Raw genomic sequence first — 18004 nt, forward strand, 5'->3', positions numbered from 1 at the left:
GCCTACAAGTAGAGCGCGCCGCTCTCCCAAGTGGGCCGGGCGTTGATGAGTCTGCTGTAATTTCCATCCCAACTGAATCCTGATATCCTTGGGCAGCCGCTACGTGCTGGGCGAGGTAGTGATGAAGCCAGCCTCGCGTGCGAGAGGACCAGTGGGCTCAATGGTGATAAGCCTCTCAGTGAGCTCAGGGCACGCATCAGCTACGACAAGGTTCGGCCTTTGGTATCGCTGCGGAGAACACGGGCCCGCCGGCTTTCACGTAGCGGCGCATCACCAGCGGCCCAATCGGTCGTGCATTGCCAATGAACTGGACGTTGGAGCCGTAGAAGCAATCGCAAAGGAAATCGTGAAATGCACCATTCGCCAGGCCATTGGGGTATGGGAGATGGATTGCGACCAAAGCTGCAAGGCTACGTAGCGGAAAAATGCTGTTCAATGATATTGGCAGAGGCCGCGGGATGTCTGTTTGGCGACCCGGGCTTTCGTCCCTCGTCGGACGCATTGTACACCGCAACCACAGCCCACATCCACAGCTCACTTCTGGCAGGTTCATGTTGGACGTTGTTCGTGTTGAGCACCGGATCAGTACCGGCCGCCGTCGTGATGTTGAACTGGCTTTTATGGATTGATGCCTACCTTTCGCAGCCCACTCGACCAGGCCAGGGCATTGGAGACGAGCTGATTTGGTTAGCCCTTTAGCATGTGCAGCAGCCGAGCAAAGATCCAAGGTGGACGAGAAGAAAGAGGTGCGAGTAGTTCTGAGACATGGACCGACGAAAGCAAAACGCCCCGCGCGTTTCCCGCAGGATTACCCCGCCGCGTTGCCCTTCTGCAAGTAGATATACGAGGGCTCGTGCTAACGGGCCGGGACAGTACTTGTACAGGGGAGTGAATCAGGGATGAAATCCCCAGTGTCACTCACCGGTTGCCAATTGCTTGCCCTGACGAACACAGATCTTTGGTTATGCGCTCAGCGCGCTTTCCGAAACGGTGCAGACGGTAGGACTTTGCGAAGTGCCGCGAGACTGATCATACTAGTGGCGGGGACAGCTGACTCGCCCACTTGGCTCGCTTGCAGGCCGGGCGAGCTGGACAACGGCAGAGAGTGATGAGTTTGCAGATCAACAGCCCTCGACCCACCTACTGCCGAGCCGAACACGATACAGGGCTTCGGAGGACCTCGATCAAAGCCACTAGTCACTACGGAATGTAAGCCTTCGACGAACGGGGTCCTTAATCCAATAAAAAATCCTGGAGTCTTTCTAAGGACTTGAGTTCCGTTCGGGAAAGGGTCAAGGTCCAATAGCCACACTGCAGTCCGTCTAATGTCCAGCTTCCCCTCCAGGCTCTCTCTTCATGGGGCTCGAAGTGATGCCGAGCCCAAAATCTTGAACATCCAAAGTCCTGAACCCAAACTGCCTGTACAATGCCTTCCCATCGGGCTGTGCGTTCAAGTACGCCATCCACCCATCTTCATCCACCCTAGTCAGTCCGAAGCGCATCAACTCTCCACCGATGCCCCTGCGCTGATGGCTCTTGCGCACAGCAATGGTGCTGAGGGCCCAAAATGGGCGACCCTCGGTATATCGCCTAGTAGCTTCAGAGGTTGCCGTTAAGAATCGCACCGCGAGTCTTGGGTCGCCTGTTTGCGGAAACATATCCTCGTTCAAGATAGGCGGTGCGGACTCAGTCCCCGGGCCAGCCACTGGCCGACGTATCCAGCGCGCCCATCCAGCGACGACAGGTGCTCCGGATGACGTGTCTTCGGCGACAACTAAGTGAGACTCTGTATCCGTGAAGCCACTTCCTATGTATATTGCTGTTCCTTTGGCGGATTCTGGGTCAGAAGGCGGAAAGCAACGGCTGTGCCATTTCCCGTCGGAGAAGGCATCGTTGAATACCTCGATCATGTCTTCTAGATCATTGGGCTCGGCGGCGCGGAGAACAATGTCGGATAGCATGGTAAAGGGCTGATGAAGTATACGGTAATGTCACTGGAGTAATTAAAGTAGAGGTGCGTGTGTTGAAAACCTGCTTTGCAGTGAGAACGCGCATTGCATATATGTTAGGTTCATGTTGCAGACCCCGCTTCAGGTATTCAGAGAAATATTTAGCGACTGCAACTGAGAGTAAGAGTCGGGCAGTCAATCGGCCGGCTGTCACTAAAACTTAGCTTACTGCTCGTGGGGCCCACATTCTGCAGAAAGCAACCCTCTATTGATATGCCTTATAGCCAGCAGTTATTGAGATTATTTCGCCTGCTGTATTGGGCCCGCATCCTTACAGTCTCCTATGCAAGCTCGTCGACCCTGAATTCCCCAATGTTCTTTGTCAATTCCATGGACTTAAGCCTATTTGCGTCTGGTCTTTCTATGACGGCAACTTTGCTGCGATGACCTCACCTCTAATGCCTTTAATTACTGACAGGCCGCACTATTTTACGGGCATAGTATGAACCAAGGCATTTATCTTCCCTCTCGGGTATTCCGGATGTCTCAGTATGTATTGCTTTGCCTCTTTCGGTTATATGAATCACACGGATTTGCCATCCCGTAGTCTGTGAGGATGGCTCCTAGGCACTTAGACATCTAAGCTAGGGGAAGCCTAAGCTAAGACAGCTCGCCCATCCTCTTGTGCTGTAGAGATGCCTGGCTCCCCTAGTCGCGCGACCACACCCGTCTAGCTCAATGGATCACCTAGTCGCGCGACCACACCCGTCTAGCTCAATGGCTCACCTAGTCATTCGAGCCCGTTGCCACGAGCTCTAAATCGTGCGAGAAGGTCACTGACCTGACCGCGGCGCCATGGCTCTTGAACTTCTGCGTCTGCTCGCCCATATCGAAGCGCCATAGCCGAACCGTGCTGTCGGATGATCCCGACGCCACGAGAGCCGAGTCGCGTGAGATGGCCATTGAGCGGACCCAGTTGCCATGGCCTTCTAGCGTCTCCATGCATTCACCGGTATCAGCGCGACAGAGTCGGATCGTCCTGTCATTCGAACCCGAAGCTACAATTGCCGAATTGTGCGAAAAAGCCACTGACCAAACTGCGGCACCATGGCCTTTGAGCGACCGTATACCGCCCCAGTCTGACCAGATTTGCGCCAGCGACATACATACGTCTGGGCTGGTCAGGGTCAACTGATGGCTCCACGCGCTTAAACGATAGAACCTCACCCATGCTGCCCTACGTTCATGCGCCCAAAAGCTATGCTCTGCATGCCCTGCGCATGGCACACTGTCACGCAACATGAAGGGATCATCGATGAAACGACCCAAAGGCTGCGCCGCGTTGGCTGCTCGTCCTCTGGATCCCTTGAATCTCCCTTGCATCTCAGCAGCCAGATTTTTTTCTTGGTCACGCAGCACTCAAAGTTGTGATGGTACCTTGACTTGCCCGATTCGCAAGCTCTTTTTCATGGCCGCGCGACGCGATGCTTTGGGCTCTGGTATGTCAGCAACACTGTATCAAGTTATGAGACCTTCCCCCTCGAAGGCGAGGACCGAGCTCATATTGCCTTCTCCATTCGGTTCGGCCGCCCCGGTTCCCCAGATGAGTAGACCCATCCATTGATGGAATTATCCAGTCAGCTGGACGAGAGCGCACGACGTGGCCATGGACACCGTAGAGTATTGCTGCCGTACCAGGCCTTTCATGGCGATCGCGTATCGCGGCAATCATCAATGATTGCGGCTCACGTCTTGCAGACTGGAGACGCCTCGTGCTCTTGGATGATGAGCTCGGAAAGCGAACCGCTGAACCTCCTGATGTGCATGGTCACACATGCATTCTTTACCAAGCTCTCTTCTCCAACGAGACCATCGTCTGTTGTAGCCCGTTCGTCGGACTCTTGATCACACACCGTCGAATTTGTTATCACTCTCGGACCTCGCGATATCGCGAGGAAGGTGAACCGACTACGGAAGGTACTTGCACCAAATGCCAGCACGCCGTAGGGGAGGGATGACAATAAGCAAAAGTCGGAGGACAGGATAGGAAAAAGTGTAATCGGACGTCGGGCCTAGAGCACCACGCCCCCACCTCCACCACGACGCAGTCATCGGGGCTCGCGCCAGGCTTGTCCCGAACGAGCATGTGGTTGGATTCGGGCCAAGCCGAGCTGCCGCGCCAAACCTTGCACCTTGTCGATGAGGAAAGGTTGCATTCTAGATGTGGTCAATGCTGTCCGGGACCTGACTGATCTGTTTGCCAAGACGAGGCGGTTCGTCCGGTCCTTGGAGCCGGTATATGTCCGCCGGGGTACGACTAAGTCGATTCGGCAGTTTGCGGTCACAAGACGAGCGATATCGCCATCATCTTCGCATTCAAGGGGATCACTAGCCGGACCCAACAAGGTAGGAATCCCTGTTCCCAGCGTCTTCCTGACTTGGTAGGTGACTTGGCTTGGCCTGAGGCTCCTCCTGACTCTGGCGGCAATCATGGAGGCTTCATCATCACCAGATCTCATAGACCAAGCCAACATGTATATAAACCATGGACATCGCAGAGTGTTTGTCGTTCCATCAGCCCAAGGACCTCTCTTGATCCAAACTAGCAATTCATTCACAGTCAAGTCCGTCAAAATGCGTCTCTCCGTTCTCGTGTCCCTTCTGCCCTTTGCTGTGGCCAGCCCGACGCATCGGCGCGCGGAGCCCGCCCCGTTGCACGTCCCGACAACGGAGACCAGCAACCTCATTGCGGACAAATACATTGTCAAGTTCAAAAAGGACAGCCCTCTTGCTGTACTGCACGACGCTGTCAAGGAACTCAAGTCGAAGCCTCACCAGGTCTTTGAGAACGCCTTGACTGGTTTTGTCGGCAAGCTTGACAAGGCGGCCCTCGAGGTTCTTCGGTACCATCCCGATGTACGTCTTATACGCGCTCTTCCTCGCTGCGACTGATCTGACCTCGGTATACAGGTTGACTATATTGAGCAGGACAGCCTGGTCACGGCCAGTGGCTTCGTGGCACAGAACAATGCGCCCTGGGGTTTGGGCAGGATTTCGCACCGCCGCGCAGGGTCTGGACAGTACGTCTACGACGACAGTGCGGGCCAGGGAACCTGCGCGTACATTATCGACTCGGGTCTTGACGGGTCGCACCCCGTACGTTTATGCTGGCACTTAATTACTCGGTACCCCATGAGACAAAATGTTTGGTTGACCGGTCCGCGCAGGAATTCGAAGGCCGTGCTCGGCTCGTCCGATCATTTGTCCCCAACTCCCAGGCCGACACCTGTGGACACGGCACCCACGTCGCCGGCACCATCGGCAGCCGAAGCTACGGCGTCGCCAAGAAGACGCAGCTTTACGGCATCAAGGTGCTCGACTACGACCGCGGGAGCGGCAAGTGCCTCGGGTCCAACTCTGCCATCATCTCGGGCATGGAGTACGTCGCCACGGATGCGAGACAGCGAAACTGCCCGAACGGAGTGGTGGTCAACATGTCCCTTGGCGGCAGCTACTCCCAGGCCCTCAACGATGCCGCGGATGCCCTCACCCAAGAGGGCTTCTTCGTCGCCGTTGCTGCGGGCAACGACAACATTGACGCCTCGAATGTGTCGCCGGCTTCGGCCCAGTATGTCTGCACGGTCGGTGGCACTGCGAAAAACGACTACCGATACTCGGGCAGCAACTACGGCTCGGTCGTCAACATCCTCGGCCCAGCTGTTGATGTCTACTCTACCCTGCCGGGTGGTGGAGCTGTAAGTCGCACAATACATCGAGCGACGGCCATGGTATGACGTGCCTGCCTACGACATTTGCTAATCCGTTTCTACAGGGCTACATGACGGGAACGTCGATGGCTACGCCCCATATTGCCGGTCTCGCAGCGTATCTGGCTACTGTGGAAGGTCAGCGCGCGTCTCCGGCGTCGTGCAAGCGCATGCAGGACCTGGCCACGAGGGGTGCGATTGCCGACCAGCCCTGGAACACGGTGAACCTTCTCGCCTTCAACGGCAACCCGTCTGGCTGAGTGTGATGGGATGGGATGGCAAGTCGATGCGACTTCTCATGACATGATTGCTGCCCATGCAGTGGGATGGTCCCGAGGGCGGCGCGCGGAGGGTCCTCGTGTGACTCCTTGCTCGTCCACCAGACGCGTCCAGCTCCCTCATTCCAGGCGCAGCCTCCCTGGCTTGCTAGCCAGTCTTATGACAGCGATGTTTTGTTACAATGATCGTTCTATACTTCTACTAGATGAGTTGTTTATGGCACCTGACCAGTATAAAGTAGCCCGGGGCCGTTACCTTGCACACCTTGCATACTGTACATGCCCTGTGCTCCAAGACGTCACTTCGCCCAGTCTCGCTGTTGAGGTCAGGTCGCACCCCCCTGCGTTCCAGATCCTGTGAGCCTTTTCGCTGCCACCCATTCGTGTCGCCCGCCACCTCTGAACTCGGGGCTCTTTATAGGACATCATTTCGGTGTACCATGCAGCCAAGCAGAGCTTGCCCGAAAGGCCCTTTCAACGAGCCATACAGGCCAATTGAACCCTGTAGCGGCCACGTGCTTGCGATTGCCAGGAGGCTTTTTATTACTTGGCAATGCTCGACTTCCCGCTTGCTCTGCTCTTGGCGAGAGCGCCCGAGATGCCGAACTGGGAGCCGACACCGTTGATGCGGTGCGTCGAGTTGAGGTTCTTGACGACCAGAATCTGGAAGCAAGTGGCGCTACCTTGGCGAGAAGCAATGACAGACCAGGCCATGAAGAGCTCCCAAATCTAGAACATCGGTCAGTCACCTGGTTGTGTCATGTGTCGGGTTCGAACTTTGCAAATGAGACGTACGCGGTACCATCGCTGGCCGTACTTGGCCGTGATCTCCTCCTTGTTGCCGACCCAGTTTCGGTACCACCTCCACAGGGTTGCGGAGTAGTGCACACCGACGGTGTCGACGCTTAAATCATGTCAGTACAGCGCCCCATTCGTCTGACTTGAATAGGCCATTTTCACCTCTTGATCTCAAAACCGGCCATCTCGAGGGATCGGGTGTAGTTCCAGAGAGGCGTCGAGGCATCAGCACCTCGGAAGATGTACTTGTTCAGATACAGGCCCCAAATGAAGTCCTCGTACTGCCATGCCTGTCGCAGGCCGGACAGCTGAACGTACATGGAGCCGTCATCCTCGAGCATGTCGTAGCACTGGCGGAAAAAGGTCGTGAGTCTCCGGATGCCGACGTGCTCGCCCATCTCGAGCTGCGAAATCTTGTTGTACTTTTTGCGCGGCGCATCGCGATAGTCCATGCAGATGATGCGGCTCTGCTCCTCGGGGACACCAGCGCGGCGCAGAACGTCGTTGCCCCAGGCGGTCTGGTTCTCGGCAATGGTGAGGCCCGTGACCTTGGCACCGTAGTTGACACTGGCGAACTTGGCCAGCGTTCCCCAGCCGCAGCCAATGTCCAAAAGGGTCTCGCCCTCCTTGAGCTCAAGCTTCTCGCAAACAACAGCCATCTTGTTGTCCTGCAGCTCCTCCAGGGTCTCCTCCTTTTCGGTGTCCGAGATGATGCCGCTGGTGTAGATCATGCGAGGGCCAAGGAACCAGGCGTAGTGGTCGTTGCCCCGGTCATAGTTGGGGCGGATCTGCTCCATGTCCTGGTCCCGGGTGTGCAGGGCGACGTCGCGGAAGAAGGTGAAGATGATGAACTTGAACAAGTCCCAGGTGAAGCTAAAGTTGGACCAGTCGTGGCGGTACTCCAGGACGTCGAGGCAGTCGCCGTTGAAGTCGGCCTTGCCATCGACGTAGAGCTCAGAGAAGGTCTGGATGGGGACCGTGTTCCTCCCGCTCCACTTGGCCTTGTCCGTGGGGTCCTTGAAGGTCACGTACTGCTCGACACCGCGCCCAGGGAGCTGGACCTTGTCATTGACGCGAGGGCTAAAGCGCGAGGCGTAGGTCCAAAAGGCAATGAGGATGGGGAAGAACAAGACGATGATGAAGAAGATGGTGGTCTTGAAGCCGCCGCCCAGAAAGCGCGCAAGCAAAAATGGCACGCCAACGAGCAGGATGATCAAGGCCAGGTTGGAAAAGCTCACATTGCCGGGTCCCTCAGCCGGCAACGGGGCATTGTGGATGGCCGCAGACTGAGACGAGGGTCAGCAAGGTTCAATGGGGGAGAGCGGCCGCTGAACGGGCATCCTCGAGGCTCACGCTGGTAATGGGGACGCCGCAATCCTGGGTCGACTCAAACGCCGACGGCTGCGCCTTGGGGGTCTTGATATACCGGATATCGCCCTCAAGCTCGGCTTTGGAGGCCATGATGAAGCTCTCCGAAGACGGCAATACTACTGACGGGGTTCGGTTTTGCCAATCGCTGTCACCTGGGAAGCTTGCGGCGCGAGGGAAAGCGGTGATGATGCCAGGTCTGGGAAATTTTCGGTGGAAAGCTCCTCCCTGGTTTAAAACTGGCGGCGTGGCCTCTGTGCCGGCGCGAGCTGCCCCGCTGCGAGCGGAACCCTGCCGCCTCGGTGGATGTGGCTGGGAATCTTCGGCTCCCGAGGCTGCCCCAGCCCAGCCCCGTACCCAAATCGCGGCCCTGGGAGCGGACCCCGTCCGCTTCCCAACCCCGAGTCACTGTCGGCGTGATGCGTGTCCACATGCGTGTTTCGCGGTAATAAAAAGGGGCCACGTCCGGGCCGCGTGAGGCGCAGCCACGGAGCGGCTCTTCTTCCAACATTGAGCCCGCCGCTGGGTGCTTTCCTGGTGTCCCGTTGTCGAGCTCACTATCAACACTGTCGGCGGGCGCTCGGCATGACCTGGCGTTTTGGCAGGACGCGCAGAATTTGGTTCTAGGGTCTGACACGTGCATGCCAGCCTGCTTCGTAGAGCCCCCTTGCTTGGCGCGTTGGCGACAACAAATGGGGGTTACCCTACATGATAAGGCCAGCAAACATGAACCTTGGGCATGATCAAGGAGAGGAATCCAGCAGCGGTCTGTCCATGTCATCATACGCTGCTAAGTGATGCGGCGCCATAGAATTTTCTCTAGGTTGACGCTGAGCCGGAGGTAACTTTCTAGGGTGATAGATAGGTGCGGCTCCTTGTCGTGATCGTGGCCTGGAATTGGCCGCTGGATGGTTGCACCACAGCTGTTGGTGCGTCGGCGCGCATCAATCCTTCAGACATGCGCGTCATGGCAAAACTATAACCAGTGTCAACGTGTACATCGCATCGCAAATTGATTGGCACAATGGAATGGGCGTATTCATGCACACATGGATGATTGCGGCTCACCTGCTGTCCGTGCCCGCCATGCGCCGTTTTGCGTTTTGTTCAACAGATCCCGTCCTCGACCTAAACCGCGCGTTTGCCAACCCAGTCCACTGCCCCCTTATACCGTCTTCGGTGTCGTTTTTTGGCCACATCAGGGCGCATCAAAGTAAACAAAGATCTATCGAGATGCAACGTCATTGGTGGAATTAAGCTTATGTTGTCAAACCAGATCGTCGTTGCATTCGAAGCTACCCTTCCATGCATCGAGCGGCAACAACGTGCCGAATCCGGGGAAATCCGGGGAACCGGCCGAAAAGAGGATAACCTCTGGCTTCCATGATCGCGCAGACCTCGAGTACGATGCATGTTCCAAGCGCTTTTTGGGCTGGCGTAGGATCAACCACCGGTTCCGGGGATTTGACCGTAGGCGTGCCCCGGCGTTGACATGGGGGACGTTTCACCGACGCCCGAATCGAGCCACAACGGCCGTGACACGGAGGTTGTGCATTCACATGAGATTGGAAGCAAGGAAATAATGCCAGCCGAAAGTATGGACAGGTCGGGCAAGAGATTCGTATATAAGTCGTGCTGCATCCTCAACCAGACTTTGTTGATGCACAAGTGAATTGGCACGGAGCATTACTTCCTAGCATCACGCAACATCACTACCTCAGCTCGTGCCAACATGGAGAGCGCGCTACGATTCTTTGCCTTGACCGGCCTTTTGATGGCCTCGACGACCACGGCTCGTGATGTACCACAGAATGTCAGGGACTTGTACAATTCGATCCGCAGTCAGGGCTCGTGCAAGAACCAGCTCAAGGGCGGATTCTACAGCCAGGAGGGAGATTCCAAGAGTGAGAGGCTCTGATCGGTACCTCTAGTGAATGTGCTGCTAATGTACTCCCAGACTTTGGATACTGTGGCGACCACCTTGCAGACTACAAAATCATGTATCTCCAGGGCAAGAATGGCGAGTTGGTGAACATGGACATTGACTGCGACGGTGCCCTCGGTGAGGGCGACGGCAGCTGTGACAGCTCGGGTGATACCCAGCCTCAGACGACCTTTCAGGAGACCGTTGCCGGCTACAACAAGGGAATCAAGGACCTGAATGCCTATATCCACTCATTTGTCGTCTTGGGCAACGACGGCAGCAAGAACGGGTACATTGAGTTCAAGCCAGAGCAATACGGCATCGAGCCCCTGTCCACTGTTGCCGTGGTGTGCGGCGACAAGATGGTGAGTACACGTCGCCTCGATGAAGAAAAGGCCCGATTGCTAACCAACGTGGGGAAAAGTTCTATGGTGTCTGGGGAGATACCAACGGCGATGACGGCCCGCCGCTCATTGGCGAGGTGTCCGATTCCCTCGGTCGCGCATGCTACGGCAGCGCCGTGAACGGCAACGCAGCGCACGACGAGAACGACGTGCTGTACATTGCGTTTGCTGGCTCCGACGCTGTTCCGGGGGCGAACGGTGCCAAGTGGAATGCCAAAAGCTTTTCCGAGTTTGAGTCCTCCCTCGGGTCCCTGGGGGACAAGCTCGTGCAGCGTATTGCTGGCGGTGGCGGCGGCGGCGGATCGCCTGGAGATCCACCAGCCTCGGACTGCTCCTGGGAGGGCCACTGCCTGGGGGACAAATGCTCCAAGGACGGCGACTGTGACGGCGAGTTGGTCTGCAAGGCGAAGAAATGCGCCGTAGATGCGTGATGGCGCTCGCACCAGGGTCGAACGAGTCGTTCGTAGGTACTGCTTCACACGGCACCATTGTGTCTGCTCCTGGATTTATCGCACGCCCCGTCTAGCTCGCTATTTTTGAGGCTCAATATAGTATGAGTAGTGCTGTTCGCACAGACAGAAAAGTCTAGATCGTCGGCGCCTGTGGGTACAGTACTCTTCTGCTATAAGTGCGTGGACAACGTGGGCAGAGATTCTGCGCAGGCCGTGGAAGTGCATGGACACTGGCAGTCCAAACGGCCGATGTCAAGCAAAGGCAGGACATTCACATAATCTATCCAGGTATATGGCGTCCTGGCTCTATATACACAAATGTCTATTGTACCGATTGCGCTACGAGCGCAGCGCCCAGGCTCGAACCGTCTTTCGCGAGCCCGATTTTGATCCGCCTCTCCCCGTCCAGCCCGATCCCCGGCACCTGCTGTAGCGCCCGCCGCATTTCCTTCTCAAACGTGGGATGGAATTCGAAGAGAGACCCTTCAATCCCAATGTCGATGCTGTCAGAGCCGTCTGCTGACCGCGGCCCATTCTGCGACGGGGGCGCCGCATCAGAATCGTCCGCCGTGAAGCAGCAAAAGACGTATTTAAAAGCGCGGCGCACAGCGGTCCACACGGACGAAGGCGCCCAAGACCACGATGTGCGTCTTTCCGTGAGTTCTTGCTCGCGATAGACACTCTCTGTGCCTTTGCACGCCGGATCGATGGCGTCGAGACGACCAGACTGAAGAACGATGGCAGCCGTCGCCACGCCAGCCAGACGGGCGGCACGTCGGACGACAGCGGTAGAAATCAGGCGCAGTGCGAGCGCGTCGTGGACGGACACGCCTTGCGCACCGAGGACCTCGGCGATGTGACGCCTCGACTCCGTGAGCGACTCGTCCCCGTCCTCGGCCATGACTGACAGGAAGGAGCTGTCCACCCCTTCGTCTACGTACAAGGGCGAGCCATCTTGCACGACCATGTCGAACCGTTGCGCCCGGTACAACTCCAGGGCAGCCAGTCGTGCCAGCTCGCCGAGATACATGCCTGACGTCAGCTTCTCCAAGATTTGCCTGGTCGGGTTTGCCGATGCCAGGTCCAACTGCGTGTCGTATGGCGTTATCGGCACAATGGTGTTGTCGTCGTCGATCCAGGCACCCCACTCGGTGTTCATCACCATGAGGTCGCCCGGGCGGCGGGTGCGGCAGCCGTCGTGGGCGTGCAGCTTTCGCACGTTCTCCAGGCGCTCCACGTACGCGGCATTGGTCCCGGTGCCGAAAACGGCGCCGACGAGTGTCGACGAGCTCCATGGCGACGTGTACGCCCTTGCCATCAGCGTCCCGACACTGTCGCTCGTCATGGCCGAGACGAGCACGGGTAGTTCGAGGTCGTCAATGGCCTTTTGGAGCATCTCGCAGGGGTCCCTGCCCAAGGCGTCCGCAATGTCCCAGCCCTTGTCCCACTGCAGCATTGTCCCGCTGGAAAGCGAATGGCTCTCGTATGTGAAGCTGAAAGTGAAGCCCAGCTTTCGATAGTCGTCTCTGTGCAGCGCCTTGCCCTCGACACTTTCGACATCCGCTTCTGGATGTTGGCTGAGAAAGTCTGCGATTTTGTCTGCGACAAAGGCGAACAGCGGTTTGTGGCTGGCGTTGACCTTGAGGGCGCGGGGGATGACATGCTTGGTCTGGATCAAGGTGTACGTCGAGTCCCCGTGTAGGTCCACCGAACAGACCCGGCAATGCGTGCCGCCGAGGTCGACGGCGAGGAAAATGCCCCTTTCGGATCCATTGGGAATTTTAGTGACAAAAGAAGGAATCTGCGTCGCTCCATGGTGCTCGAGGCCGTTTCCTACAGCTGTGTTAGACAGAGCCCGAAATCGGATCTGCAAGAGGAGGTTCCGGTGCAGGTGGATGGACGACACATACGTACTTGCCCGAGGCAGTAATCTGCTGCTCTGGCGATGTCGTCGGGGCTCAGGTCGAATTGTTGGGCAATTCTCTTAGCCTCCGCGAGCAGCCCTGCGTCGGGACTGGGCTTGCTCGTAGACATTTGGTCGCCAATGGGGTAAAAGAGCTCCGTGGCGCACTTGTCGGTTCATTTTGGGACAAACCTGGACAAGATAAGTGAAGATGCATCGAGGTCCAATTGTAGCGCAAGCACAGAAGAGCTGGAGCAGGCTGGAGGCAGTTGCAACGTCGCACCGGCGAAGCCGGTCGTCGGACAAGCCAGTTCAATGACCAAGTGGGAATCACTGAAGCGCGCAAACCGCACTGCGAGCACAGGCCTGGGAGGCTGTCCCGGCGATTGTGCCGGACTTTGCCGGACAGCCGAAAATTGCCGGTCTCTGCACACGCGCCGCAGCCAGACACGGCTGGAGAAAGAGCGAGCAGCCAGACTCGGTCGCGGTTCACCGGGGAGTTCCTCTGTCCGTCGATGGCCCGTAATGGAGCCCGGCGTAAAGTGGACAGCCGCCGCTACAGAGACGAAGTCCAACGATGCCGATCCGGGGGCAAACGCGTGAGGAGGTTGTATCCAGAATTACCCATCAGATGCCAGGCCTCTCAGGCTCTGGCCATTCCCTTCATTCCCCTCCCATGATCCCATCCCATCTCCACCCCTCACGCCTAGCTCCCCCTCCCATCCCCCCAAAACCCCGGCGTCAGGCGATAGCAGTGCCGCTTACCCCTGGGCCCTGCTTCTGTGGAGAAAGGGAACCTGGGGGAACCCCGCAATCCTGCCACTGGCGGAACGCCGTTATCTCGACAGGGGAGCAGCAACTGGGCTCTACCCTGAGCTCTCTGCCAGCCATGTGCCACTTCGGACTGTCGCCTTCCAAACGACTGGCAGCTGATTTGCCCTTCGTCATGCGAGCGAGACGACTCGGACTTGTTCTGTCTCCGCCGCGCTCGCTTTGTTTCCTTGGATCATGACCACCGGATAACACCATCTGACAATACAGCGTGCTGGCACGAAGCTGCTTGGCAGACAGTTGCTCCGGCGCGGCGCGCGGGCACGGCACCGGTGATCCACCGCCAACGCAGTGATTCAGGCGCAATCATGTCACCAACGGGGAGCGGCTCGGCCATGGACGAGGACCCCACAGAGCCCAAGGCTCGCAAGGCCTGCAGTCAGTGGTGCTCATTCCGGAGCGTCCTTGCGTGATTGAGATTTGATGAGTTCGCATGCTTACCATGTCCGTGTGCGGCAGTCAACTGCAGGCGGCAAAAGATGAAGTGCAGGCTCGACAATGGCACCACATGTCGTCGATGCCAGCGGGCAGGACTGCCCTGCATCTTTGTGCCTCGCGCGAATGCATCGGCCTTTATGGTCCCCGCGTCATTGCCCTTGGCCGAGCTGACCGGCCCCTCCGAAGTGACCAAGGACTTGCTTCGGCGCGTGCGGGCCATCGAGGACCATCTCGGCCTGTCTCTCACGGAAGTCGGGCATCGCGTGGCCCACGAGGTCGCATGCGACAAGACGCAGCCTCTCGACCAAGACGCGGCATTTGCGAGCTTATGGGACGCCGCTGCGTGCTTGGAGCGATGCACACCGGGGCCACGGGATGCTGCGCTGTGGGCAAGAAGCCGCGTCAAGTACCTCTGGCAAACGTACGGGCCCCAACCTGAACGTGGGACATTGATCTGACAAGCTCCCATCCAGTTTCCATGACAAGATGCCTGGCCTCCATTTCCTTCCCAACAAGCAAACCTTTTCTGCTCCGCAACCGCTCCTCCTGGCAGCCATGCTCTACTGTTCGAGCGTCCGGGGAGCGCCGGAAGATGCCGCCTTTGCGTCACAATATCTAACCGTCTTGTGCTCCGCGATTGCGCAGCTGAGCATCCCCGGGAGCGAGATCGGAAGCCCGCCGTCTGACGAGGACGATCCAGCGGCTCTGGAAGACTGGGCGTTCCAGACCGTCCTCGGCATTGTCCTGGCGGGACTGTTGAACGAGGCGAATGTTCGCGAGACGGGCATATGGATCTCCATCGCATACCGCCTGATCCTCGAGCATTGTCCGCCGCACATGGACGAGCGGTGCCGAGACTGGCAACGAATCTTCAACGGCGTGCAAATCGTCGACCTCGAGCACGCGTCGCTTCACCTCTCTTGCCCCGTCATACCCATCGAGTCTCCGCTTCCGGCGCTGCAAATCTCACACAGGGACCAACTCTATCGGCTATCGCGTATGATGAACACTGGCCTGACCCGGTTCTCGGGCCGTGGGCTGCCCACCATCTGGTCTTGCTTCTCGAACAGCCCCATCGACGCCGGGCAGGCCCCGTCGTATCCCTTTACGCCAGTCGATGCCGCCGTCATACGAGACTGGGCGCGGCACTTGGACGACTGGCTCGTCGAGTTCACCAAGACGGGAGACGACTCGGACCCTCAGCAGCGTATGGTCGTGTTTCGCCAGTACGTGCTGCATCGCCTGCTTGTGCTCTCCATCTACCATCCCGCCCGCGGCTGCAACCTGCACTCCAACAGCATCACCCTGAATGAGCAACATGAGCTGCTGCTCTCCGCTCGCGCCACCCTCAAGCTACACCTGCATGACAAGTCGATCTGGTCCAACTGGGATCTTGTCATGATTACCTGGGCAGCCTTGATTGTCATCCAGGGCATTGAGGTTGGCGTTGGTGAACCAGACGGTACGTGTTCACTGTGATACCCGCAGGTCGTAACGCTTTGCTTACGTCTAGCAGATCTTGCAAGCATCCGCATGCACCTGGACATGCTTCGGGAGACCAACGAACCCAAGCCTAGTTTGCGCGACAAACTGGCATCGCGATTGGAGCAGAGTCTTCAGACAGTCAACACTCCGAGCCCCGCAGCGATGGGCCATATGGCTCAGGCGGCCGCCGAGGCAGAGTTTGACTGCTCCTGGCAGATTTTTGACCAGGCCATCATGGATCAAGTCATGGATCCGTTTTGGTCTCGACCAGCCGAGCTGCAACCCATGTAGCCGTGCACAGGCGAGAACAGCCGGGTGGGGGCAGCAACCCAGCGAATTCGTCAAATCTGGCTCCCTTGCCGGCATCACAAGATCCAATCGGCTCAACATGGTAAAATGGCCTCCCAGGACACATGACGGCTCGTTCGTCTTGCTGAGTGTTAGTGCCGTACCTCGAGATCTTGCGGATGTCCAGCTGACAGGGGAATAATTAGCCATGGACCATCACTGGACGGTCCTCGGGACTATTGTCAGGCTTGGCTTGGCCACGCAGAAGGTTTCACAGGCTGGATTGACAGGAGACCTCGCTCCAGTCATTCTGCCTCAGCCTACATGTAGCCATGAGATTCACATCGCACGATTATGTAAACAACACTGCAGACAACACTGTCATTGCAACACGGGTGAACCCTGTCCACTGGCGAGGCCATGCGGACGTCGCCTGGAGACTGCGACGAAATGACAAACCGATTCGTGGCGAGTATGCCGCGTCGAGCACCAAGGGCTTGCTGGAGATGCTACATGTACATACGAACCGGGCTTGTCAAAGCGCACTATCGGTGCAGCAGCCAGGCCTGCCCTCAAATTTCACCCTGACAATGCACATACACAATCAGAGCGGAGGGTGCGAAGCGAACACTGTATTTACTTTCTATAAGACAGTACGTCTGGTATATGTTGCACCAGGATGCAAAGGTATATATGTACAAATATGCACGGCTGCGTGCCATGTAGATACCGCCGAATTAACGCACAAACACTTGAACGAGGCCGACCATTCCTCAACTGCTCGCATCTCTCACTGGCACTTGGGGAAGGCGGACTTGGACGAGGCCTTCTTGAAGAGGGCAACCTCCTCCTTGCGGCGCCTAACAAGTCCGGGCAGGACCTTGCCGCCCTGGCCCAGGCGCCACTTGGGAAGCTCCTCGGAGGCGACGGTGTTGGGGTTATCGCCCTTGTTCAGGCGCTTAAGGAGGGTCGAGCTCAGCATGTTGTTGCATCCGACGTTGAAGGTCCAGGACGTGAGAGCAGCCCACTGGTTGTCGTTCAGCTTGACCTTGCCGCTGTTGAGCGCCTTGCCCAGGCAGCCGGTGTAGTTGGGGATGTCGTCGTTGAGGAGCTGAGACGCGGTCGCCTTGGTGAGAGGGAACTTGTACTTGACTTCGGCGCAGCCCTTCTTCTTGCAGAGATGGCCGTAGCCGACGGTCGGAAGGCCGACGGGGTCGGGCGAGGGCTTCGCGACGAAACCCTCGTGGGCCTTGACGAACTCGATGCCGCCCGCGTTGAGGCCCTTGCAGAACCCACCCGAGGGAGGCTTGGGGGTGCCACCGCCAGAGCACTTGTCGGTGACGTAGCCGTTCTTGCCAGTCTTGACGTAGAAGTCGGCGACGTAGCAGCCGTCGGTCGTCTTGTCCCAGATGGAGTTGCCCTCGATGACTGGCCCCTCGGTCTGGCACACCAGCTTGACGTCGACGCCCTTTGCGTACGTCTTCTTGATGGCGGAGCTCGTGTTGGGCTCGGCTCGGCAGTTGACCGTGGTTCCCGTGATGGGATACGCGCTGACCAGGGACGAGGCCATGGCCACGGCCAACGCAGATGCGGTCGCGATTCTCATTGTGGAATGATCAGACGTCGGAATGTCGCGTGGATGAAGGAGTGTGGTGTGCAGAATGGAACTCGAACTGGCTACAGGTGTGAAGATCGTCTCCTTCCAGACAATGCAGCGAAGATCACAGATGCACTTGACTTTTATAGCAGACGTCTTGCGCAACGCAACATCTCCTCCTTTTTGGCAGCGGCATGATTATCGTGATGGCTTACACTCAGCTCGGAGACCGCAGCGGGTCTCGACTCGCAACTGCATCCCAATACTGGTCCGCCATTGACGCCAAGAGTTGAGAAAGTGAGCGGCTTGTCGCGCAAGTCGCGGATGGGCTGGCTTTCGCACGGTCCTTAGCCTTGTCTCCAAGCCCGTGGCCCGCCAGATTACCCACGGGAGAGGTTGAGGTATGGAGTCTGCACCGCGCTCGGTGCTAAATTTGGGCCTGCAAAATAAGATCGGCGTTCTTGGGTTCCTGGCCAGGGGCAAGCGCTTTTGCCAACACCCCAGTCCGCCGGGCCAGCCTAA

The 18004-nt window shown here is 57.7% G+C and overlaps 6 protein-coding genes across 6 annotated transcripts; 3 read left to right on the top strand and 3 right to left on the bottom strand.

Annotated features, from left to right (window-relative positions):
* Positions 1 to 4583: 4583 nt before the first annotated feature.
* PLICBS_006399 (subtilisin-like serine protease) lies at positions 4584 to 5976 on the top strand (the record flags this gene model as incomplete). Its single annotated transcript, XM_018327526.2, has 4 exons — positions 4584 to 4865; positions 4920 to 5105; positions 5177 to 5704; positions 5782 to 5976. The coding sequence occupies 4 exons, from the start codon at positions 4584 to 4586 to the stop codon at positions 5974 to 5976; spliced, it is 1191 nt and encodes a 396-aa protein (XP_018173954.2).
* Positions 5977 to 6537: 561 nt separating this feature from the next.
* On the bottom strand, positions 6538 to 8253 carry PLICBS_006400 (sphingolipid C9-methyltransferase 1; the record flags this gene model as incomplete). Its single annotated transcript, XM_018327525.2, has 4 exons — positions 6538 to 6723; positions 6790 to 6898; positions 6955 to 8078; positions 8146 to 8253. The coding sequence occupies 4 exons, from the start codon at positions 8251 to 8253 to the stop codon at positions 6538 to 6540; spliced, it is 1527 nt and encodes a 508-aa protein (XP_018173953.2).
* A 1639-nt stretch (positions 8254 to 9892) lies between these two features.
* PLICBS_006401 (uncharacterized protein) lies at positions 9893 to 10919 on the top strand (the record flags this gene model as incomplete). The annotated part of the gene is made up of 3 exons (XM_018327524.2): positions 9893 to 10064; positions 10118 to 10449; positions 10509 to 10919. 3 exons carry the CDS (start codon positions 9893 to 9895, stop codon positions 10917 to 10919), a joined length of 915 nt encoding a protein of 304 aa, XP_018173952.2.
* Positions 10920 to 11262: 343 nt separating this feature from the next.
* Positions 11263 to 12974, bottom strand: PLICBS_006402 (uncharacterized protein; the record flags this gene model as incomplete). Its single annotated transcript, XM_018327523.2, has 2 exons — positions 11263 to 12773; positions 12851 to 12974. 2 exons carry the CDS (start codon positions 12972 to 12974, stop codon positions 11263 to 11265), a joined length of 1635 nt encoding a protein of 544 aa, XP_018173951.2.
* Positions 12975 to 14249: 1275 nt separating this feature from the next.
* Positions 14250 to 15888, top strand: PLICBS_006403 (uncharacterized protein; the record flags this gene model as incomplete). The annotated part of the gene is made up of 3 exons (XM_018327522.2): positions 14250 to 14533; positions 14586 to 15574; positions 15629 to 15888. 3 exons carry the CDS (start codon positions 14250 to 14252, stop codon positions 15886 to 15888), a joined length of 1533 nt encoding a protein of 510 aa, XP_018173950.2.
* Positions 15889 to 16675: 787 nt separating this feature from the next.
* PLICBS_006404 (uncharacterized protein) lies at positions 16676 to 17491 on the bottom strand (the record flags this gene model as incomplete). The annotated part of the gene is made up of 1 exon (XM_018327521.2): positions 16676 to 17491. The coding sequence occupies one exon, from the start codon at positions 17489 to 17491 to the stop codon at positions 16676 to 16678; it is 816 nt and encodes a 271-aa protein (XP_018173949.2).
* Between the last annotated feature and the right edge of the window lie 513 nt (positions 17492 to 18004).

The sequence above is a fragment of the Purpureocillium lilacinum genome (genome assembly GCF_023168085.1).
Source record: "Purpureocillium lilacinum CBS 284.36 DNA, scaffold_4, whole genome shotgun sequence".
In the NCBI taxonomy this organism is placed as follows: Eukaryota; Fungi; Ascomycota; class Sordariomycetes; order Hypocreales; family Ophiocordycipitaceae; genus Purpureocillium; species Purpureocillium lilacinum.